This window comes from Ctenopharyngodon idella, chromosome 24 (assembly GCF_019924925.1).
Source record: "Ctenopharyngodon idella isolate HZGC_01 chromosome 24, HZGC01, whole genome shotgun sequence".
Classification (NCBI taxonomy): Eukaryota; Metazoa; Chordata; class Actinopteri; order Cypriniformes; family Xenocyprididae; genus Ctenopharyngodon; species Ctenopharyngodon idella.
In genome coordinates, this window is record NC_067243.1 from 4477731 (window position 1) to 4503906 (window position 26176).

Here is a 26176-nt window from a genome sequence, read left to right on the forward strand (position 1 = left end):
AACGTTTCGCTGAATGATTCATTAAAAAAAAATTGCTGAAAGATTCTCTAAATGATTCACAAAATGTTTCGCTAAATGATTCGCTAAATGATTCATAAAACGTAAAGCTATGCCTATAATGATAACTATAATATAATATATTAATTTGTTAAATTATTCACTAAATGAATAACTAAATAAATCAGACTTTTGAATCAGACAAATCATTTTATTATTTAGTGTTTTCCATTATAAAATATTTAAAACAATTAAGAAGCGAAACTGCATTATTATTATTATTATTATTATTGAGATATTAAAACTCATTGTCAGAATATATATATCTACATTATTTAATTTAATTTAATTTTTGAATAAGTCAACTATTTGCGAATGGCTTTGAAAAAAATGAACTTAATTCAATATATTCCTCTTATCTTACACAATCTTCCTTCTCAAGTAAATTGAGGTTGTTTTAAAGATGTTTCAGTATGTAATGATGATTTACTAGAAGATGAAACAAAAAAAAAAACATTAGTATAGTTACTATGGCATTTGATATATATGTATATCCATATTTATCCCAAAAATAGGTTTCCAAGCCTCACAGATTCTGAAGGAACTCACGTCTCCCTAAAGCATGACATCCGTCACTTTAAGCCAAATTAAGATAATGTTCCTTTCACAAACTAACTTCCTGTTGGTAGTTTCACTGGGACGCCTGTCTCATTCGAACCGGTACCAAAGCCCGAGACCGCTGTCTGTTTGGACACATCGAGCGCACTGGAGACCGCCTAACGTCTGTCAGAGGAGCACAGGGACTTCTAAAGATAGGACAGAATCCCTCCGTCTGTCACTTTGCATTCGGCACAATATTCGTCTTACTCGCAGATAATAAATGTATAATGAGTGAGAAAGAAAGACGAGAGAGAAATCTTCCTTCCTTGTGAAACGGTACACTGAGAGCGACTTCACATCTGTGTTTACATTAGGTTTGCTACACGTTGAGGACGCGTTTAAGTGGAACATTCTGTTGCGTGTGACCTTTGAGACGACATGCAAATCTCGATGCCATTTCGGTGTTTGCAGAACAAGCACACTGCTAATTAGCTAATTGCAGACTGCTTGATTGGGTGTGCGGTACTTGATTGAACGCCATTCAACTAGTAAAACTACAGCAAATGTGACATCCATGGGATTTTACATGTTTTTGTTCATGAATATATGAAATATTCATGAGCAAAACACATTTTGCTTGTAGCAAAGCATTTTCAAGCACAAGATCGCGCTACTTAGTACATAGCTAATTAGCTAGATAGACAGAGACAATAATCACGCAGTTTAATGACACCACTGACCAATCACAAGCAAGTGTTGAGTGAAAGATGAGTGATAAACTTTCATTTCAGTTGTGAAAATATTCTCTCTTAATAGCAAGTTCTTCCGTGATTTTTTTGCTTGTATTTTTGTATTTTCACATCAAGAACGATAACTATGAAGATAACAATAACTGTACCGATAATTATAACTGTAACAATAATGGTAACTATAGAAATAATAACAATAATGACAACTATAATGTTAACATTAACCATAATGATAACTACAATGATAACTATAACGGTAACTTTAACGATAACTATAATGGTTACTATAGCAATAACTATAACATTAACAATAATGACAACTACAACAATAACTATAACGATAACTAAAATGATAACTATAACAAAACCTATAATGATAACTATAATGGTAATTATAACGATAACTATAATGATAACTATAATGTTAACAATAATGACAACTACAATGATAAATATAACGATAACTATAATGATAACTATAATGGTAACTATAGCAATAACTATAACGTTAACAATAATGCCAACTACAATGATAACTATAACAATAACTAAAATGATAACTATAACAATAACTATAACTATAATAATAACTTTAACGATAACTTTAACGATAACTGTAATGACAACTATAATGGTAACTATAACGATAACTATAATGATAACTATAACAATAACTATAACTATAATGATAACTTTAACGATAACTTAAACGATAACTATAATGATAACTATGACATTAACAATAATGACAACTACGATGATAACTATGAGGATAACTATAACGATAACTATAATGATAACTATAGCAATAACTATAACGTTAACAATGATAACTACAACGATAACTATAACAATAACTATAACGATAACTTTAACGATAACTATAATGATAACTATAATGATAACTTTAACGATAACTACAATTTTAACTAATGGTTACTATAGCAATAACTATAACGTTAACAATAATGACAACTACAATGATAACTGTAACTATAACGATAACTTTAACGATAACTATAATTATAACTAAAATGGTTACTGTAGCAATAACCATAATGTTAACTATTAAGATAACTTTAACAAAAACTAATGATAACTATAATGGTAACTATAGCAATAACTATAACATAAACAATAATGACAACTACAACGATAACTATAACAATAAATTATAATGATAACTTTAACAATAACTATAAAGATAATATAGCAATAACAATAACAACAATAACTATAATGATAACTTTAACGATAACTATAACTATAATGGTTACTATAGCAATAACTATAACGTTAACAATAATGACAACTACAACGATAACTATAACGATAACTATAATGATAGCTATATTAGAGTCACACCAGCAGACGATATCGTTGTGTTTATTATAAGCGCTGCAGTTTAGTCGTCTGTCACTTTAAATGCTCGAGCTTGTTAAAGCAGGATTTATTCTGATTGGTTGTCGATGTTTTTATCATCCATCAACTGGAAAAAAAATCATTTGAAAGTGATTTCAACTATATCTTTTCTCTGTGTCGTTATCCTTATAGTTGGGTTGTGAACTTTGCTATTCTCATAGAGCAATTTTTAAAACTGAATGTTTAATAGTTATCATTATAGATATCATCCTTGGTGTGAACAGTCCTTCATATTTCTTATGTGTAAATAACATAAAGCAGTCTTTGCGATTATATCTAGCATAGTATAAACGTTATTGCGAAAGCTCCAGCATTGACGCATATATCTGTGGCTGTGGTAAGAGCCTCACCGAGCACGTGCAGTTCTTGCACCCATCTGTCCACGTCTGCTCCTCTCTGTAGGTCACTCCCTTCACGTGACACGTTCTCTCGCAGTAACACGAATCCAGACCTTTCATCTTCTCCTCGGCCAGAGACAGCTGCAGGAGAAGAAAAGCACAGAGGGATGAGGAAGTGGAGAGCAAATCCTCACCTCACCCCAATTAAACTCCATTTCTGACAGAAAGCAGATGAGGAAACGCCTGTGGTTGATTGATTATTTGCGATCGGCCGTTTGCATTTTTCATTAAGCCGGTGTTATTTCGACACGCTCGATCAGAGGAGTTTTTCCTCATCAGCGCCAGAGTTTTGTGCATTTGGCAGCTGTGAGTTATTACAACACCATAAACAAGCCTTTAAATTCACAGCACAGACGCAGCCCAGATGTTCCCCAAAACTGGGCTCGGGTTTATCTGTCAAACAAAAACAGGAGAAATGTGCTGCGTTTATTGCCAGACCAAGACTGAGACATTCAGTTGAGTTTAGAGATACTTTTAAATATCAATTTAAGGAACCAAAGAAGATACTATAATTTGAATTTAAATTATTAGATTTAAGTTGGGGCAAAATTTATGTCACTGCTTTAATTATTTAGTATTTGCTTGTAAAATCAATCTTTGTTTTATTTACAACTTTGAAAAAACATTTTTTACAGTGTATTTTGTTTATTTGAAGGCGCACTTCAGAATTCTGGCCTCTCTATCGCCATCAGTGGTTAAAAGATAAAATTGCAAGTTATTATTGATTAATCTGATGAAGACTGTACATTGAAAAATGTAGCTGCGAGCAGCAATTATCGTGGTTCAAGCGCTTTAAGGCCTTTAAGCACATGTGTAAAAAGGTATTATGTTTTAATTAACAAGCCTGTAACCATCTTAATCATAGATGGAAAAGACCATTTACAGCAAATACAGGCAATTTACCATAGGAAATATATAGTTTTTAAAGCTTTTTAACTGTTATCGAGCTTGAGCCAAAAACCTAGCACTAGTTTGCCAAAGTTGTTTTTTTAAATAATCTCCAATATTTAACGAATGATTCAATGGACAGAGGTGGTCCTAGAGACAAAGTTGCTCGGAATGAAGAGTTCTACCACGTGGTACGAATGTCGTGGGTGTGTGTGAAAAATTGTGCGATACACAAACCTTTACGTGTGTGAAAAACGCGAAGGCGCCCCCTAGTGGCCAATTTCTTTCGAATTTCCCACAGGCCTCTAGGGCTGTGAGTCAAATAGGCCCAGTGAGTTTCATTCCGATCGGCCTCCATTAACCTTCTCTGATAGTTGCTCAAACTTCATTGGCCGATGACGGCCATGTTTTTTGAGATACGTCAATATCCTCATAAACAGTCATGGCATCTCGGACAAAGACACTGCATGACAATTTTCAAGTCGATCGGACTAACAGTGAAGTATTTATAGCCGGTTTCATGGGTTTTTTCCATGTTATAGCGCCACCAAGTGGCCAGTCGCCTCGTCCTTTTTCATGCGACCACAGATTGAGCTCTTACATAGGTGTGCCAAGTTTGGTGAAAATATCTCATTCCGTTCACGAGTTAGAGCCATTTTAGTAAAAGTGGCTCCACCCACTTTGAATGTTTTGGCGGCCCTTAGAGACCATGAAGCAAAATTGTAACTTTTTTTGATAATTATTGACAATAAGACTCCAGAGAATCTCGATGCAATGGTTTGGTCCTGATCGGGCCAAAAACCTAGGACTAGTTCGCAAAAGTAGGTTTTTCAAAAAATCCAAAATAATTTTGCCATTTTGTACTCTTGACCGCTGTAGCGCCCCCGTCAGGCCGATCGAGGCGAGCCTTGGTGCACTGTGGATGGTATGAGTACTAGCAGCCCTCAAAGTTTCAAGTCTCTACGACTTACGGTTTGGTCTGCCAGTTCACTTTTATGGGAGAATGCTGATCTAGCGCTACATGCTTGAACCCTTATCAAAAGCATGCGTGTTTTAGAACGACATGTTAAAGAAGACTTTAATGATGCAATTACATTTTGTTTAAAAACGAATGAATTCCTCTGTGTGAATGCGACTATCATTCTGATTCACATTCCAGCTGATGAAATGAAATTAAGCCAATTATTCAGTTGTGATTTTGAGTCTGTCACCTTGCTGGAGGTTTTCGCCAAGATGTCCTGAAGCTCCATGATCTTCTGCACGAGTCCATGAAAGTCATTGCAGGTCGGGCAGGCTAGGAAAGAGATGTAAATGAGATGCGTTTATCATAACAGAATGACTAAACATTTGATTCAGCAATCACAAGTAAACTAATTAACGGCACGTACTACGGTTGAGGTCTGGGCACTGTGTGATGAATCCTTGAGGCATTACAAGGATCTGAAGGTCTTGCATCACTCCCTGCATGGAAAACACACGGCAGTCAGTTCACAAACATGATTAGATCAGAGCAGAAATGAATCAGAAACATTCATTACATTTAATGATACTTTGAAGGCATTAAATAGAACTGAGAGAGTTTGTTCAACAAGCACTCAGCAAACGAAGACCTTGAGCTACTCTAATAAATTACACGCACACATACGCTCTGACCCAAAAAACAAAAAATGTGCACAATTATTAACGTGAAAAGTAAGGAATGCCTCTCTATACAGTCACCAGCAGTCCTTCATCATGGGTAAAATCATAGTGGAGGTTCTGAGATTGTGGCTTTTAGATGTTCAAGGCTGCTTTTATTTGCTCAGCAGAATATGAACAGAAAGCTTAAGTGCCAAAAACACTATTAACAGAGCAGAAGGACGGACGTGGATGAGCGTGACCTTTTCCCAGGACATGTTCTCTGGATTAGCACCTGTTAAGCCATATTGCTTTTCTCATAGTTTCGATTTGCGGTTTATATTTAGAGCTTTTATCTCCGTGTCGAATCAAACTTGCACATTTTATTCAGGATTCAGTCCAACTGATGCCGGATGCCATGTGGAGATTATCCTTTATTATAATCAACATGATTTGTGTATAATAATGCACTTTTTAATGTAGTATGTGCAATATCAACATACTGACAGTTTCTAAAACGTAAACACTTATGTTTGTACCTTATATACCAGCATAAAAGCCTGCATGTTTCTGAACTTGTCAATGCATCAATATTAAGAGTCAAGGACACTTGATCAAAATTTATAATGATCTCTATTTCAAATAGAAACTTTATATTCATCAAGAATCTTCAAAATAAAATCACAGTTTCCACAAAAAATGAACTGTTTTCAACATGGGTAATAATCAAAAATGCAGCAAATCATCATATCAGAATGATTTCTGAAGGATCATATGACACTGAAGACTGGAGTAATGATGCTGAAAATTCAGCTTTGATCACAGGAATAAATTACACTTTACTATATATTCACATAGAAAACAGCTGTTTTAAATTGTAAAAATATTTCACAATTTTTACTGATTTTACTTTATTTTTAATCAAATAAATGCAGCCTTGGTGAGCAGAAGAGACTTCTTTGAGAAACATTTAAAAAATCTTACAGACCCCAAACTATACTGCCTTCATTCTCTCTAAATGTTTACATAACTGTCAAAAGAAAGTTATTGTATCTCTAAAGTGCTACTGTACATTGTTTCCAATATTTCCAGAGGAATATAGTATAAACATGTAATAACATGTATAAACATGTAATAACATGTAATAACATTGTAATAACATTGTTTGCATGTGCTGCGTTACAGTTACTTTTTTAAATAATTATATTTATATATTTAGTCTCTTATTCCAACTTAGTTTTCCTTCCATGGTGGATCTTTTTTTTTTTATTGCATTTTTTTTGGAGTATTTATGTTGTGTATTTTAGAAGTATCCTTTAGAGCTGCTAACTTTAACATTATTAATTCATGGTTATTTTAATAGTAGTTTTGGAGCCATTTTTGGAGCCGTTTTTCCAGCACAAATATCTAAACATTCTTAAATCAAGACACATTTACTGGAGATGTAAATTGACTGAAGATATTAGGTCTGAAAACGCATCAAAATGAAGTGAGTTTGTGCTTAAAACAAGAACAAAAATCTGCCAATGGAGTTGGAAAAATAAACATGTTTTCCCTCATATTTGTTCAAACCATAAACTCCGAAAGCAAGACTTAATTTCTTCACTTATTTTGCTATCTTGATTTAAGAATGTTTAGATATTTGTACTGGAAAACAAGACAGAAATACTGAGGAAGAACATCATTTTTTTTCTCTATCTCTCTCTCTTTTTTTAGGTGTCGTTGACATAACCAAACCTTGATGACAAACACATTTTCAAGACATTCACAGTCTGTTTGAGACATTGAAAACTTGTCAGCCAGCAGCTCTTGGCACGGCGGTACAAACCCGAACCCCGTGAAGGAGTTCCCGACTCGTCACGGTAATCAAACGCCACACTCAGACTCCAGCAGAGATGAAACCGGCGCTTGAACGCGGCCTGTGCGTGGGGAACCGCGGCGAGTTTAATAGGAGGTGGGCAAGGCCGCGCTCTTTGGTAATTGGACATAATACACATCGCGGAGAGGAAATGATGTGGGTGGCGGGAGCGTAATAACAGCTCCCAGTCGCCGCTGTCCCACTCTGATAAGCAAAACAAGCAGATACAGATTGAATTTGTTTCATATGTGCCTTAATTTGATTGGCCTCCATCCTCTGGCCACGCGGCGTCGCATATAGACACTCTGTCGCCATGGCAACCGGCCCAGAAAGCGTTTATTTTGCCCCTCGCAGGAGTAGAGCGCCGTGACTTATGAGAAATTGTTTTCGAAATTGTCTTGCCTCTTCAATTTTCCAACCATAAATTCAAAAGCCGATGCAGGTTTCTCCAGATTCTCCATGGCAATGAGAGGGAAATAGAGGTGAATGCTCTGGATTTATAGGAACTCGGGATGTAATTTAGTTTCTCTGCGAGTCAGCGAACGCACACACACACACACACACTCACACACACGCATGCAGAGATTGTTTAAATTAGAGGCAATCGTCCGGTCAACAAGTGTGGAATCATCACTAATCGAACTGTAATGGTGCCTTTGATCACCACCGTCTCAAACGCCGCATCAATATTTCTGAGTGCAAACGGCCACTGCGACGTCTGTTACGTTTAAAGCAGCCTTTTTCTGCGTTATGTTCCTGGAGAAATGAATTGGTGGAAGATGAAAGCCAACGTCCTGAACATGATGGAAATGAAACGGCAGATATCTGTGATTTGTATGTGCAAATAAGGGACGCTTTTGCTTTTTACTTGAGCGGCTAAGCGCTAATCAGAGTCCCCGTGGAGACAGAAGCAGGGGGAGGGGTGAGAAAACTCGTCAAGAACCGCAAACGACCTCCAGCCTCCCCTCATCTGACAATTAACTCTGAGATATTTAACAACCTGAAGCGACACTTCAAATCTTAAAGAGGCTCAATGATACTCACACACTCTCATACACACACACACACACAGCTTTATGTTGCATAATGCATTTGTTGTCATATGATGCATGTTTATTTCAGCAAGCATCTGGCATGATGCGTTTTGATTCTTAGAAAATGCACATACTGATAAACAATGCATAGATTGTGTGCACTGATAAAAATGCATAAAATGTTATTTTGTAGTTTTAAACTATCTTTTTTGTCAGTCTGATCAAATAATGAGTGAAGAAAGAAGGATGTGGATGAACTGCATTGCATTTTACACTATGCATTTATTCTATGCATACAGAGAAGCCACATACTGTGCACTGTGTGCACACTACATACTGAGGAGACAGTAAGAGAAGCAGCCTCTGTATTTGCTGATGTGCATGTGTGGCGATTCTGTGGGGTGAAGATGAAATACCTTGAATAAGCCATGAGCGCTGTTTCTCTGTCCGACCCAGAACGATGTGTCTTCTGGGATCTCCATCAGAGGAACAGCTACCACTCGCTCATAGATTCTGACCAGAAACGTCACAATAAACGTCAAATAAACATAAAATATTCGTTTTGCAGTGCGCTTCATTATGTGCACTACAGCATATTGCAGTGTACCTGTTGCAGTCTACATAGAGCGCCACATGTGATGCGCTGATGGCTACGGAGACTTTGTGCCATTGGTCGTCAGCGAGCATGTAGGGGAAGATCTCCGTGTACGTCTGCTGGCCTTTGGTCTGGAAATGAAGACGCACTTCGCTCTTCTGTCCGCTGCTCTCCAGCTCCAGCAATCTGCAGAGAAACAGACAATAACAGTCTTGAGGAAGTCAAGTATCACCTCTGTCATCGCATTAAGGGTTATTCGTTAAATCAAATCTTTAGCTCGAAGTAATAAAGGAGTGGTTGATTATGATTTCACTTTTTTAACTTTTGTTAATGTGTAATGTTGCTGTTTGAGCATAAACAACATCTGCAAAGTTACGACACTCAAAGTTCAATGCAAAGAGAGATATTTTCTTTTACAGAATTCTCTGTTTAAGGACTACAACAAATGGCTGGTATAGAGACTACAATGAGCTTCTTCCCGTTTTAGTGACATTGCTAACCCTAAAATTTACATAAACCCCGCCCCCGAGAACACGCAACAAATGGGGTGTGGCCATGATGGCTGCTTTAGAGAAGAGGAAGAGTTGTTGTAGTAGAGTGTTGTTCATTTTACGCCGGACTGCTTCACAAACGAGGGTCAATTCAACGCTGGATTTGCACAAAAGATTAACATGACGACACATGCTAGTGGATGAGTTGAATCAACTCCACAGCAACTACATAAATTTATCCACTAACTATTCAGAAACGTCTAAAAGTTGTAACTTCTTCCTGAGTCTCTCCATCAGTGTCGACTCCGGTTTGAACAATGTAAGGCTGAACACCGTTACTGACAATCCTCATTTTGGCTGCGTGAGATTCTCCAGCTTTGTTGTTGTTGAGCGACCGAAGCGCGAGCTGTTAAAGCTCCGCCCTCTTCTGGAAAGGGGGCCGGGAGCAGCAGCTCATTTGCATTTAAAGGAACACACACAAAAACAGTGTGTTTCTGCTCACACCCAAAAACATTTTTAGCGAATTGTATTGAATCCAGTTTGGGTCAATTTGACCTGGAACATAACGCTCATACCCATAATTATAGAATACAAGGGTTAAGAAGAGCTGTGCTGTCAGAATACCTTGGTAGCCGCATAGCAACACCTCGGCAACCATCCACCACTCCATGTCATTGTGCTGGAGAATTTTGCACAGACAAGCACCACTCACATTTCCCAACAAATGTACAACTATTCTTCATAATTTGTTCCTGCAAAACATATCACTGACACCAGAGACAGCGGGATCTCTGACACGCAGACAGACCAGCAAACAAAAGGAGCTGTGTTGCATATTTTGCAGCATCTGCAAATAAAGTGGGCCGAGCACAGGCCCCTGAGGCACATCGGCGGTTCACGCTCGTCTCTAACGACCTGACATGCATCTATCTAACTTTCCAAATGTCCTCCGTAACAATATCCCAGGAGATTCTCATCACATGCTGACCAGCACTGATTCTGACCGCAGTAAAATATGAGTGTGAGACCTCATAGCGAGACTGTGCTTTGGTTTTGGCAAAGCGGGAGTCTGACTTTTATATACATTTATATATATTAAGTATATGACCAAAAGCTCTTATCTGATTGGCCTGCTGTTTTTTTTTTTTTAATGCTGGGCAATAAAAAAATCAGACTGCTCTCAGTCTGGTCTGCATTTTTTGCCAGTGATTTGAATATATTCATATGAATTCATTGTTTCTATTCAAAAATCGTGTGTGCTTTGTGCATTTGCAATGAATATTCATGCTAATGAGCCTAAAGGTTCTCCTGGCATGTTTTATAGAGTTTTCCAATGTACACATGAATGTATTTTGGAGCCTTTAAATTATTTTCTTTTTTAATTAAAACACCATCTACTACAACAAAACTCTTTTGTGAATGTGGATCTATAGTGTTGCAACAAACATTGGGTTGCGCAAAATTCATAACAGAAGAATTGGCTCTTTTTCATTTGGTGAGAATCTGAACTGAATTGAAATGAAAGATAGAGGAATTTAGTGAATTGCAATTCAAAGAAATTCAACACAGGAGAAACAGCATTCTGGGAAATGTAGTGTTCTTTCACCCAAATCCACGAACGTTCATTAAATTATTGTGATGAAATACTAAATACAAATCAAAAACTTTCGACTTGTAGTATATACTAAAAGTCAAAAGTTTGGGATCATTGCAAATGTTTATGTATCTTATCTGCTCACCAAAGCTGTATTTATTTGATCAAAAATACAGTAAAAACAGTATTATTGTGAAATATTACTAATATTTAAAAAAATGTTTTCTATTTGAATATATATGTTAAAATGTAATTTATTCCATGATATATAAAAGTTTTTGCTGCTTAAAATTTTCATGGAAGCCGTGATATATACTACTTTTCAAATAAAAAATACTACCAATTAAATCTTTATTAATATTTTTATTCAGCAAAGATACATTAAATTGATGAAAAGTGACAGTAAAGATATTTATAATGTTACAAAATATTCCATTTCAAATAAATGCAGTTCTTTTGAACTTTCTATTCATGAAAGAATTGTGAAGAATAAAATGTATGATGTTTCCACAAAAATATGAACTGATTTCAACACTGATAATGAGCAGAAATGTTTCTTGAGCAGCAAATCATCATATCAGAATGATTTCTGAAGGATCATGTGACACTGAAGACTGGAGTAATGATGCTGAAAATTCAACTTTGATCACAGGAATAAATTACATCTTACAATATATTCACATAGAAAACAGCTGTTTTGAATTATAATAATATTTCACAATTTTACTGTATTTTTGGTCAAATAAATTTAGTCTTGATAAGCAGAAGAGATGAACGCTTCATTTGTTTGGAAATAAGACTACACAGGTCGTGTTTATTTTTGTGTGCAAAAGATCAACTGCATATTTATTGTCCTGTATTCTGCTCTCATCACATTCAATTCAGATTGCAAACTCACAACTAAAGCCAAAGCATCGTTTCTGTAGATCGAGCAGCGGCACAGGAAACACTGGCGGATACAGACGAGCTAAACGCCCCTTCACATTGTAATTCCTCTGCGCCGCACGTCTCTATTGAGATTTACTTGAAGGGGGAAGCGTTAATGGGGAAAGCTGCCAAAAAGTCATCAGCCCGCCTGCCTGTGCAGACTACCAATTTTTATTTCCTACTCCTCGCAAAAAATCATCACGCTTGAGAGCATTATTCGAGAGAAGCCAATTACAGATACGCAGGTTTTGATTTATCTACAAACAGGGACCTAATGAGTTCTTTTCCTCTTGCCTTGCATTTCTAGTTCTAGCTGCAAAGAAAGGGAATATCAATACCAGCCCGAGTCGCCCAATGTCAGAACCACCTGCTTTATCGACTCAGCGTACAATGTAATTAACATCTTTCACAAGTCCCCTGTTATGCGCTGACTTCAATAAACACAGTTCAACGAGCACAATTACAGTAAGGACGCCGCTGCTGCAGTTCTGCAGTCGTGTCGTGATGTTGTTGTCTTCGTAGAAGCAAATCTCGTGTTCTTTTCAAATACAAGACCCTTATCTACAGAAAACTGTTGACCTGCTAACCCTTAAAACAGATGCATTTGACTCTGAAATGCATCTCAAATCCAAATTGCCCACATTTGTCAGGATTTAAAGTTCAAGCTCCACAGTTATAAGAATTACTTTGAATTTCAAGTCATTTTAATGTTTGCTACCTCTATTCAAATTCAATTCAAGTTCAAGAAACCTTCTAAAGACATGCCAGCAAACCTGAACGCATAAAATGATTGACAGGCTGAGAGTGTTTCTGGCTAGTTTTATAAATAAAAAAGCACAGACCATCATCTGACTGCCTCTTTTTTTTTCAGTTTACAGACTCTAGTGCTGTCACAGAGACAGATGTGATTTCTCTATTTCACGGATATTATTTTATGTGTGCTCCTCCAAAGTTATTTTTAGTTAGTTACTCCCCATCACTGACAGTAATGCACTCACGATGGGAAACCAATACAGCTTAAATTCCCTGTGTAGCAGTTTTACTAACGGAAAGCAACTTTATATTAAGTTTTTGCAAACTTATTTGCACGATGAAAGAGTCGTCTGTGTTTTAAATAGTCTTCCTGGAGAGACAGACAGAGAGAGAGAGAGTGTTTTATTTCTGCTGAGTGGTGCTCTTAGACTCGACTCGTAGAGGAAAAACTTCTAATCAGTCTTCAGGGAGCCGCAGATATGGACACAGTGCAGAGAAACAGTTAATGATGGGATGAACCGGGACAGGAATACAACACGCTCAGGGAGGCAGAATTCACCGGTCAAGCACTAAACTTCCTCTTCTTAATTCCCTCACTTTGTCTAGTTCAAACACTACAACATATTCAGAAAGCACAAGCATCAACCGTGTGAGCTTCCCTTACACTAAACAAATGCTTCATCCTATAGAGCAGAGCATCGTGACCCAGAAATGGGTCAAAGATTAGGTAGAAGTCTGTAGATATTATAGAAATACGCTTTTATCCAGTGCAACTTAACAAATGAGAATAATACCTGCAGAAGTGATTAATCCAACACAGAAAACGACCTAGAGCAGAACAATACATGATATGATTTGATGTGTTGAGTCCTCACTTAATATCATGTAAAAACCATTTGAGAATCATTGCTATAGGATGCATCTGTGACCTGAACACACTAGACTGAACCATTAGACTCTGTATGTAGATTAACTTTTACTTGTGGCCCAGAGCTGTGTGTGTGTGTGTGTGTGTGTGTGTGTGTGTGTGTGTGTGTGTGTGTGTGTGTGTGTGTGTGAGCATGTATGTGTGTATGTTTTCCTAATCTTCTGGGTATTGCAATTATAATTAGTGATGTTTGCCACCTCAAGCATCACTAGTACCATTTCTTATAATTGGTGTTAGAGATATGAAAAAACAATAAAGATCTGCATGTAACTTGTACTGTTTGTGCTGCAGACAATGTCCTAGCAACCATCCAGAACACCCTAGCAACGCCCTGGCAACCATCCAAAACACCCTAGCTACCATCTAACAATGGTCTATAAACCAGCCAGAACACCCTATCAACCACCTAGCAATGCCCTAGTAGTAACACCTTAGCAATGCTCTAGCAACCTTCCAAAACACCCTAGCAACCATCCAGCACCACCCTGTCAACCATCTAGAACACCTTTGCAACCACCTAACGATTTATCAACCATCCAGAACACCCTATCAATGGCTTATTAACCACCAAGAACACCCTAGCAATGCCCTAGAAACCATCCAGAACACCCTAGAAAGCACCTAGCAACACCCTAGCAACCACCCAGCACCACTCTTTCAACCATTTATTACCCATTTTATCACCCATCCAGAACACCTTAGCAATGCCCCAGAAACTATCTAGAACATCCTAACAACCACCTAGCAACGCCCTAGCACCCTCTCAACAGACAGAACACCCTAGCTACCATCTAACAATGGTCTATCAACCGTCCAGAACAACCTAGCAATCATCCAGAACACCCTAGCAATGCCCTGGCAACCATCCAAATCACCCTAGCTACCACCTAACAATGGTCTATAAACCAGCCAGAACACCCTATCAACCACCTAGCAATTTCCTAGATGTAACACTTTAGCAATGCTCTAGCAACCATCCAAAACACCCTAGCAACCACCTAGGAACACTCTAACAACTATCCAGCACCACCCTGTCAACAATCCATAACATCCTAGCTACCATCTAGCAATAACCTAGCAACCATCCAGAACACACTAGCAACCACCTAGCAATGTCCTAGTAACCCCTTAGCAATGCCCTAGCAACTACACAGAACACCCAAGCAAACATCCACAACACTCTAGCAATGACCTTGTAATGCCCTAGCAACCATTTAGAGCAAAATAAATATGTACAAGTCTTGTTATCTTAAATGAAGCAGTCATATGGTCATGATTTACAGAATCCAGTGTTGTGCATGTTGTTCTGACCTCTGCTCTCCATGATGAATGGACAGAATGACTCCAGAGTTGAGTTTCTCCTGTTTGAGCGTCAGAGCGATGGTGAACTCACTCTTTCCTCTGAGTTTCTGCAGCGTGCGGCCTGTGCCGTCGTCTGGGACTCTCACGCTCCGGGACGAGCCTGCGGAAAGCGAATCCATTAACATTTGACACGGACATGCAGACGATCACAGGACGACATGAACTCAGACAGCGTTCAAGGTAAAGAGAAACCACAGCATGTTTACGATCAATGATGAGCAAACAAATCAGAATCAATCAACATGTATGAAAGTAGACTGGGGAAAAAAACGCAACATTCAAGTTTTAGTGAAACAAGCAGCGAAAGGTCTTCGACTAACACGTCGACAGCTTAAGATGGTGTGCAGGTCTGGCTCAGACCAGCTCAGACCAGCTCAGACCAGCACAGCTCAGGCAGGTGTTTTCAGCAGGGATTCTGGGAAAACAACAACTGAAAACAATATATAATATATAGAAATGTCTAATATACTGTATATGTATATATAAATTGGTATTTAGAATAACGATTACAGTATATATATATATATATATATATATATTTTTTTTTATTATTATTATATAGTGAATAATATATAGATGTTCAGATAATTATTATTTTAATATTGTTATATACAAATTATTAACAAAATTAATATTACATTATATATTATATAATACAATCATTTAAATAAATTATATATACATAAATTATATAGTGAATATAAATGTTTTACATATTATATATTTTTATTTTAATATTATATAAACAAAATTATAATATATAGATGTTTCATAAATACATAGTATATATATTATATAATTTGTATTTTAATATTGTATTATATATACAAAATATAAACAAAACATTAATATTAAATTAACTTAAATATATAATAAATTAATCATTTTAATTTTATATCTATATATCTATATATATTGAATAATAATATATGTTTAATTTATGTATATATAATATTATATATAATTTTTATTTTAATATATTATATAAACAAATTATTAACAAAATTACTATTACATTAAATATTATATAATTCATAATTTTAATAATTATATATATATATATATATATATGTTCTGTTCTGATGAATGTAAATTTCAATATTTCATGAGTTGTGCATGAACTACATTTCCCATCATGTACAAGAATTGGAAAAAGCAGACAGATTAAACATCTATCAAACAGACAATGATCATTATTAGGTTGCATTTGTGCTAAAAAGCTTCCCAATCCTAATTTCTGAGACAGAAACCTAAAATAGTTTTCCAAATAAGAAGGAATTTCCCAAAAAGACATGAAGGTAGCATAAATAGCTCATGAAGAGCTGTCATAATAAACAACAAAATGCTTATCATAAGTGCTGTCGTGTCATCTAGTTTAGAGTGGTTTGAAGTAATATATCAGGTATGTGAATGTTTACCACAAATCAAAGTCAGTTATATGGATGTTGACGACAGCGTCACTTATTAATAATCTCCCGCCGTACAGACAGACAGCAACAGAATAACTGAATTTCAGCGCAGAAAGCATTTCTTCCCCCTCCTCTTCCTCTCAAACACGTGCGTCTGCCACTTTTTAATGGAGGCATCAATAAATGATCAGCTCTCTCTCTCAGAAGCGATCACATCAGAGGCTCGCGGCCGCCGAGGGAGGCAGTGACACAGTTACAGGACGCGAGCAGCAGCTTGTAATGAAGACACGCGGCCATCCTCCGAAAAAAACCAATCGATCAACCTCCAGCAACTGAGGGGAAGACCAATTAACAGCGATGCCAGCCAATAACGAGATCCGGATCCAGTCTGCCGTTTAATTAGTTACCGTCTCGTTTTCAGCTCAGAACTGCACTTCTCACATTCTGTCCATCATGGAAGAAGTTTCAGTCAATTTCTGCAGCCAAAACTGTTCCTACGCATCAATGTTTTTAAGCCATATGGCAAATATACATATGCACAAAAATATTAAAAGATATTATTAAGATATTCAATTAAGATATTAAGTCTTGTTTTCTGAAAAATGTTTGAAAATTAAGTGTTTTTGCTGAAGACAAGAACAAGTATCTGCCAGTCGAGTCGGAAAAAATAAACTTAATTTAAAGGGAAAAGATTATTTTCCAGACTCCATTGGCAGATATTTTAAAGCATAAACTCACTTTTATGCATTTTTTTCAGAAATCACGACTAAATATCTTAAGTATTTTTTCTTCTCAAGTAAACATATCTTGATTTAAGATTGTTTAGATATTTGTGCTGGAAAACAAGACAGAAATACTGAGGAAGAACATCATTTTTGCAGTGAAAAATGTTTGTGTTCATATTGAGATCTCTGAGATCTCCGGACAGTTTGAGACACTGTTGAGATCTCTTCTGTGAGATTACTGGGCTCATTTTCTCAGGAGAAACATCTGAGAAGCCTGAGATTTCATTTTAATCTCATTGCTGGCTCTGAGATCTCATTTGTGATCTTTCTTTTGTGCAAAAAAACGTGTTACAAAGCAGAATTTCAACAGAGATCATTTGTGAGTCAGAATGAAGGTCATAAACAACAATTACAGGAAATGTTGAGTGTCCTTTTGGAGCGAAACCATCTGGAAACATATTTTAACATAACCGTGTCCAGAAACAGAATTATCCATGTTTACTTTAAGCATCAGTTCATCCAAAAGTGAAAATCGCTGACTCACCCTCATGTTGTTCCAAACCCGACTGACTTTCTTCAGTGGAACACAAAAGAAAATGCATTTTCATTTTTAGATGAACTATTCCTTGAACTGCTTGTTGTCATGATACCGAACTATCCATTTTATAACTCAAGTGTTTGATAATGTGAAGTTGTTTTTGCACTTATGTCATATTTTTCATTCAGTTGCATGAATTATCTGATCTTTTGATTTGTGTCTATCAAGGTCCAAAGAAAAAAAAAATGTTTTTAAAATGCTTTTTCAAAGGTTCTCTGAACATTCCGAAACAAGTAGTAACATTTGAAAGTTAGATAAATGTCCAACTGAAACGTTTAAGAAAAAGTGTTCCATGAATGATGAATGTTTTTGTGCTAATGTTTTGAGATCATTATTAAAGACCTGATAACTTTGAACAAATGTTCTATTAACGTTACTGAAAGAATGTTGAGAGAACCTTGCCAGAATGTCCTGAGAACAATCCTTGTTAGCTGGGTAGCCAGAAAGAAAATGGTTTTTAGATATATATGTTAAAGAATTAGTTCACTTTAAAATGAAAATTAGCCCAAGCTTTACTCACCCTCAAGCCATCCTAGGTGTATATGTCTTTCTTCTTTCTGATTAACACAATCGGAGAAATATTAATAAATATCCTGACGCATCCGAGCTTTATAATGGCAGTGAACAGGGTTCACAAGTATGAAGCTGAAGAAAGTGCCTTCAACCACATCCATCCATCATAAACGGGGGGTTAATAAAGGCCTTCTGAAGCGAAGCGGTGCGTTTGTGAAAAAAATATCCATATTTAACAAGTTATGAAGTAAAATATCTAGCTTCCGCCAGACTGCCTTCCGTATTCAACGTACGCAGAAAGTGTAGAACTTATGCCGTTCAAAAAGCTTACGCTACGTCCTACGCCTTCCCTATTCAACTTACGGAAAAAGTATAACTGACACAATGCCAGTTTATACTTTCTTCGTAACTTGAATACGGAAAGGCAGTCTGGTGGCAGCTACATATTCGCTTCACTTCAGAAGCCCTTTATTAACCCCCGGAGCCGTGTGGAGTACGTTTATGATGGATGGATGTGGATGGTCTTCAGCTCATACTCTTGACCCCTGTTCACTGCCATTATAAAGCTTAGATCCGACAGGATATTTATTAATATTTCTCAGATTATGTTCATCATAAAAGAAGAAAGTCATATTCACTTAGGATGGCTTGATGGTGAGTAAAGCTTGGGGTAATTTTCATTTGAAAGTGAACTAATCCTTTAAGATAATGACTGTATGAAGCTCTGAAGTCCATCCGGAGACATCTTAAAAACAGGCCACCAAAACATGAACAACTGCAGGATGATTATTTGAACCCGAGCAGCTGAAAAGTGCCGTGTTTTAGTCCCCGCGGTTGCCCTTTCATTCCCAGCAGGACCGTGTTTCCGACTCCAAAAAGCCTCTCGAGGCTGATGAAAGGCCGGTTTCTTTCATGGCTGTGAAGCTCTACAGGGTCTCCGCGGGGGAAGGACTTTGATGGTCGGGATCTCCTCTGCCCATCTCCGAAGCAACGTCTCCATAGAAACAGCTCTTCCCGTATGCCTCCGTCCTCTCCGCCACACCCACCGCAGACGCTGGTCGATGGTTCCCTCAGTAGGTCATCCTCAATCAATGGCTTCCCCTGCAGGAGACGCGGGCCGTGGAGGACGAACACCTGCTCTTCCCGTCACGGAGAGCATTCGGATCTAATGTGTGAAGCTACAGCGAGCAGACGACAATCTGACAATCAGGGATGTGTCCGAAAAACAAAGACAGCTGATGATGTAACAGAATAATTCACCAATAATTTACTCACTCTCCTGTCATTCTAAACATGCATGCTTTTACTATTTCAGTAGTGCAGAAGGGGAATGTGAAGAGCCACAGAAAGCACCATAGAAACGTAGTCCATACGACTTGTGCACTATATTTCTATCTGTATATGAAGTCATATGACAATTTTTTATATATATATATATATATATATATAATTATTATTATTATTATTATTACACACATGTATTATATTTTATATATATTGGGTCTAAAATGTCTAACAAATAATAATTTATATTATAATATATATTATTTTGAATTAACTTTTATTTTTATATTTTTTTAGATTTCAAGTTTTAGCAATTTTGTTATGTGCTTTTTTCATTTTTCTTTGTTTTTTTATATTTCTATATAGCTTTAATTAATCTCTATTTAAGTTTTAGTTTTAGTAATTTTGGTAAAAAAAAGCAACATTTTTAAGTGTTTTATTATAGTTTTTTAACTAATATTTATATATATATATATATATTTTAATTTTAGCTGTTTTAATACATATTGTAGTTTTAGTTATCAATAACAACACTGGTTTTAATATCCTAAAATTTAAAGATTTGTGGCTATAGTGTATTGCTAAAACTCATCAATAGATAGAGATTTGCACTTTTAAAATTTACTCTCGAAAGCAAAATGGACTACAAATTTTGATGACATCATCCTGCACTCAGGGGCGAGTCCAAATTTTTTCCAATCAGAATGTTTGCAGCTATTTTTCCATACATTGAATATTTATGATTCCAAAAGCCTTACTTAACTTACTTATTTTAGCTAAATGCATTATTTTTGATCAAAACTTAAATTAAGTTTCATACAATTGCAACAAAAAGCTGAGAAAATTGCGTTTTAGTTGAAGACCTCGTCCCGATGTGATTCAGAGCGATGATTAAAGCACATATGAAGTAGATTGAGTCCATCAACACTTCAAAGCTTCACAGTCGTTTCCTCTTCATGGGTTCAACATTTCATTCAGTAATGATAGGCAGTTTTGATTTATATGCTGATTAAAATGCTGATGATCACATTATTTGACATGTGCGTCAGCAATGCTTATATCGCTTGTTTCTGCTTCTTCTTCACCTGTGTTTTGATCAGGAGATTCTGTCTTCCGTATAACACTGAAAACATGGATTGCTGGAGAATTCCGTCAATGGCGGGGAAAGAGTTAAAAACAAAAATGGGAAGGAAAAACCTTTAGGAGAATCCTGAGAAAGCCAAAAAATCACTTTTCTCATCGTCTGGCATGGGAAGCGTCTCTCTGGGGAGGCGTTTGTGTTATAATCTCATCCTCAGGACAGATCCGATGCTTTAGAACAAAGAATTGGGCTCAGATGAAGGAAGATGGATGCTGGTTTTTACCGGGGGGTAAACAGGCTCCCAGATTCACTCCGTATGGAAATGTTTCTGCTTTTTCTCAGAGGCAAAACACACACCTGGCTGAGAATCATAAACAGAGAAAATCATCAACTGCGCCTAAAAATAGATGAAAGAATCAAACTGGAGAGAATTTTAAGATATTTTCGGTCTGTACACTATGCAAGTACATGAATGCAGACGCTCGGTTTCATGCGCCCCTGCGTTTTGAAGTATGTCAGAACATGATTCATAATGCAATGCATGGGACACTAGCAGGCATTAGCGTACAATGTCTTCTTTTACGTAACGTTTTCTCTTTCAGGTCAAACACCATCCAGCCGCTGAGCAAGTTAGTTGAAGTTACTGGTTTAATGGTATAGACATCTAAAGGAAACTCTACACTCTTAAAAAGGCTCCAAAGGAGGGGTTTCACAGTGATGCAATCCATAGTCATGTGACCAAGACCTAGAGGGCAAAACATCCATTGAACTGCAGCACAGGCCTGTCAATTTTCCATTTTAAAAGCAGAAAAACTCAAATATGTGAACAAAATGCATGTTTTGTGATTCACAGTATTTCAATCTCTAAAAACAGAGAGACATTAACATGAAAAAGTGCATAATACAACAGTGTTATGAAAAGATCAAATTCAATATACACTTTATTGATGATGCATACTATATACAGGTGAGCAGATTGACCAAGAATATGAATACACAACGCACTAAATCTCTAAAAAGAGAAACACATTCTCTTTAAAATGGTTTTCTATGGAAAAATGCTTAACTAGAAACTGAGCATTGTGTTTATATTCTCAGTTCATCTGCTCGCCTATATATATTCTCAAAGTCCCTTTAAGGCAAGTGATTTCAGTCGCCGGCCATCTTTGAAACAGCTGTTTCAGTCATGCAAGTACAGTTTGTATCTCTTTGAATGAGCTTCTCCAAAGCTTGCAATTAACTTTCATATTTGAAATTGCCAGTAAAATCTGACAACAACTGTCTCATCAATTTCATATTTTATTGATGATGCATCATCAATAAGCTGTATATTGAATTTGGTGTTTTAATATCAGTCTTACTACATTAGGACTTACTACGTTCAAAAAACTTTATTTGAATATCTTAATTTATAAGTGAATAATCACCTAAAAAGCTCCTCAAAAAAGAAACAACTTTTTTTATTATTTTTTATAAATATTTTTTATATATTATTATATATTGTTTTAAGTATTTTTATATATTATAATTTTTTAATTTTATTTTCATATTCTTTTTATTTTTTAGTTTTCATTTTGATTTTAGTTAAAGTCTTAGTAATTTAGTGTTTTTTGTCATTTGTATTTATTTTTTCAATGTCTGTTTTTATTAGTTTTTAGTTTTAGCTATTTTAGTACTTCAACTAAAACTAAATGAGCATTTTTACATTTTAGTTTATTTCAGTTTATTTATTTCAAGTAATTTTTTTAATGATTTTAGTTTCAGTTAACGATAATAACCTTGACCTAGCCATATATCTTTTTCTTGTTGAATATCCTGTTTAATTGATATACAGTTTTTGTTCATATTTTGAAATAAATTTTATTTTCATATTTTCTGTTTTCATTCTTAGTAATTTAGTGTTTTTATTTATTTTTAAGGGGCCAGAGCTCACACATCTCAACATCTCAAGTCTATGATGTGGATGTTGGATCAACATGAGGGTGAGTAATTTTCATTTTTTGATTTAATTATTCTCGGAGCTGTCTTGGATCAGTCGTCGTTGGTTATCGGTGCCCAGTTCAGGAGTTCAGACTGAACCGTACGGCCTGAAATCTCTGAGTGATATTTGCATCCATTAATCATGAAGGCTGAAGATCCTTCTAGAGCGTCTGACACTGGATGTCAGCGCTGTCACACACGCTGAGGCAGGAATGAAATCCCAGCGCTGGTCAAGGGCACCTTCAGTTCTGCAGGGACGCTCCGTGACCCTCGCTCTGCTCCGCGCTTCACTCTCTCTCTCTCTGACAGCTGTGCGGCTCAGAGATTTTGAAAAGGCCGACCACGTTTCAGAGAGCTGGGGAAGAGAGCCAGAGTCTCGCTTGAGTCGCAGGACTCAAGTTGCACAAGCTCCAGATCGCTGGAGATTTACTTCTCTGGAACAATTCTGCAAAACTGAGCTATTGTGGCAGTGTAAATCCAGAAGAATAAAATGTATGATGGTTGACACAAAAATATGAACTTTTTTCAACATTGATAATGATCAGAAATGTTTCTTGAGCAGCAAATCATCATATTAGAATGATTTCTGAAGGATCATGTGACACTGAAGACTGGAGTAATGATGCTGAAAATTCAGATTTGATCACAGGAATAAATTACATTTTACTATATATTCACATAGAAAACAGCTACTTTAAATTGTAATAATATTTCACAATTTTACTGTATTTTTGGTCAAATAAATGCAGCCTTGGTGAGCAGAAGAGACTTCTTTCAAAAACGTTAAACAATCTTAATTATTCCAAACTTTTGACCGTTACTCAGTGTTGCCAAGTCTGTGGTTTTCCCATGGAATTGGGCTATACGTTCACTGTTGCCGCAGGTTGGTTTTCATTTCTGAGAGTTAAAGCGCCCCCAATTAACATGATATTTAGCCCCTGGAATGCAAATTTTACCAGCTTAATTTGGCATACTTTTCAGTGCCATTTTTATTTCAAACCACCTTCATTTAGACACTTTACACCTCCAAACAATTCCTCACGGATAAAATCAAGTTCTGCATTTTTTCTCATTGAATATTCTGCTTATGTCACATTATGTAAGTAAAATGGAAGTAAAATGAATTTCATGAAATCTGTTTGGTTTCCGTTTTAATTTATTTTATTTTATTAATTTATTTTTTAATGGGTTAATTCCATTTTAATCATGAAAATCATGTCTAAGCAATTGAATTCATAAAACTTTACCATCAATCTTTTAAAATGTAATCAAAATAAAATGTAATAATTCCTTTACAACAGAACATTGTATTTAAATTTTTTTATATATATATATATACAGTTGTGGCCAAAAGTGATGATATTATTATGAAAAGTGAAATATTATTACATATTTTTAATCACATTGCGTATTTATGCTTTGAATGAATTGTTTTATGTTTATTTTTATATAAGTTTTATTGTTTTTTTAAACAGTAATATATTTCTGACATAATTTCTTCAAGTTAAACTGATCTTTTTTATTGGTGATTTATAGTAAAGATATTTGCGTTTTTTTCATTCGTTGTGACAACAATTTCCCACTATATCTGTCCCATATGCTCTAAAATATAATTCATTATCAAAATGTATTTTGGTAAAGACGTGGTTAGAAAAACTGATTTTTTTGCACTCTCTCATTAATAACATTGCGCTATTTTTTATCAAAAAAGTAACAGTGTAGCTTTAATTATACAGCCTACTTGTGATTATTTCATTCAAAACTGCCAAATTCCATGATATTCCGTGTTAAACAGTAAATTCCATTTTCATGACTGTGATTCCATCATACAATTTTTGACACCATTTAAAGTCTCTCCCCTTAATCCCCTTAATATTGTTATCCGTGAGCGTCCAGACCAACAGAACCACAAACACCCTGGCCAGACTCATCTATGGAACCGTTTGTGGTCCAAATCCCGGCTCAGACTCCCTCCACCTGCATGAATGCCCTGCTGTCCCAATTAGAAGGGAAAGGTTCAGCCCGCGGCTCTCTGATTTTATCCTGCTGGTCTCCACGGCCTTCCCACTGTCACTTAGAGCATATCTCTCCGGCGCGCCGACAAGAAACACAGCGTTTAATGCCTGTAATGATGCAACTATGAACTCTGTGTGTGTGAGTTTGCATTCGCTGCGTAGGTGTGCACACAAATATCTGAGATGATATCAAGCAACAACAGAGCGCTGGCCAGAGTATTTATAAATGCATGCATGGAAGGAAGAGTAAATGACAATGAGACAAAGAGAAAATATGTCTGCAGAGAAATAATGAGAAAGAGCCGGCTGATTAAATTACTTCATCTGTCTTCACATTCACATCTGCCCCACAGGCACAATGATCGCCGGTCTAATGAGCTCAGGTGAGCGGAGACACATGAAGAAATCTAAAACAGAAGATCTACAATCAAGTGTGTACGCAAATATGATTCTGACTGAACTGAATGTGAATTCACGAGCCCATATTATGCCCTTACAAAGTCTTGATGTTGTTTTTGGGCTCTACTAGAACAGGTTTTCCTGCTTGAATGTTGATTATTTTCCTCATATTCTCCATTGTTGCAGCTCCTCTCTTCCCAGTCTGTCAGTAACGCTCTGTTTAGTTCCTGTCTCTATGAAGCCCCTCCTTCTGAGAAGGACAATGTGCTCTGATTGGTCGGCTGGAGCAGTGTGTTTTGATTGGTGTTTGGGAAATGTCCCGCCCATTACAATAACCGCCAGTTTCAACACACTACTAACTAACTCAACCAGGCCCCGCCCCTTTAATCTGCATATGAATTATTTAAATGAGGAATATTGTGAAGAAAACTCAAGACTACAATGGAGGCGTTTCAGGGAGTTCAGAAACAGTGATGCTGATTTAGAGAAGCTCCCGCTGGAGGGACTTTGCAAAGCTTTTTCATGCTCAAACAGCAACATTACACGCTAAAGAAAGATGAACATGAAAAAAAGCATAACAGGTCTTCTTTAACTGAAAACATTTGCAATGCATTTTACTTCTTTAACGTATGGAAGCAAGTTTCTGCTACTGAATAAAAAAAAAATTATAATTGCGACATTTTAACTTGCAGTTCTGACTTTTTTTTCTCAGAATTGTTTAATATAAACTCGCAATTGAGAGAAATATAGTCAGAATTGCGACAAACTCACAATTGCATGATATAAATTTACAATTCTGACTTTGATCTCAGAATTGTTTATATGTTGCAATTCCGACTTTTTTCTCAGAATTATGTTGCAATTCTGACTTTGATCTCAGAATTGTGTTTATATCTCGAAATTCTGACATTCTGTTTGTCGCAATTCAGACTTTTTTCTCACAATTGCAAGTTTGTCGC

General features: G+C 36.3%; 1 protein-coding gene across 2 annotated transcripts in view; it reads right to left on the bottom strand.

Moving 5' to 3' along the window:
- The window catches only part of nell2a (neural EGFL like 2a), a 90263-nt gene that overhangs the window by 61615 nt on the left and 2472 nt on the right, over window positions 1-26176 (bottom strand). For both annotated transcript variants that reach the window (XM_051885067.1, XM_051885066.1), the window contains exons 3-8: window positions 15163-15313; window positions 9171-9344; window positions 8980-9076; window positions 5443-5515; window positions 5266-5348; window positions 3119-3247 (exon numbers count right to left, since the gene is read on the bottom strand). In XM_051885067.1, the coding sequence (XP_051741027.1) occupies window positions 3119-3247; window positions 5266-5348; window positions 5443-5515; window positions 8980-9076; window positions 9171-9344; window positions 15163-15313 (707 nt within the window). The remainder of the gene's footprint in view (window positions 1-3118; window positions 3248-5265; window positions 5349-5442; window positions 5516-8979; window positions 9077-9170; window positions 9345-15162; window positions 15314-26176) is intronic.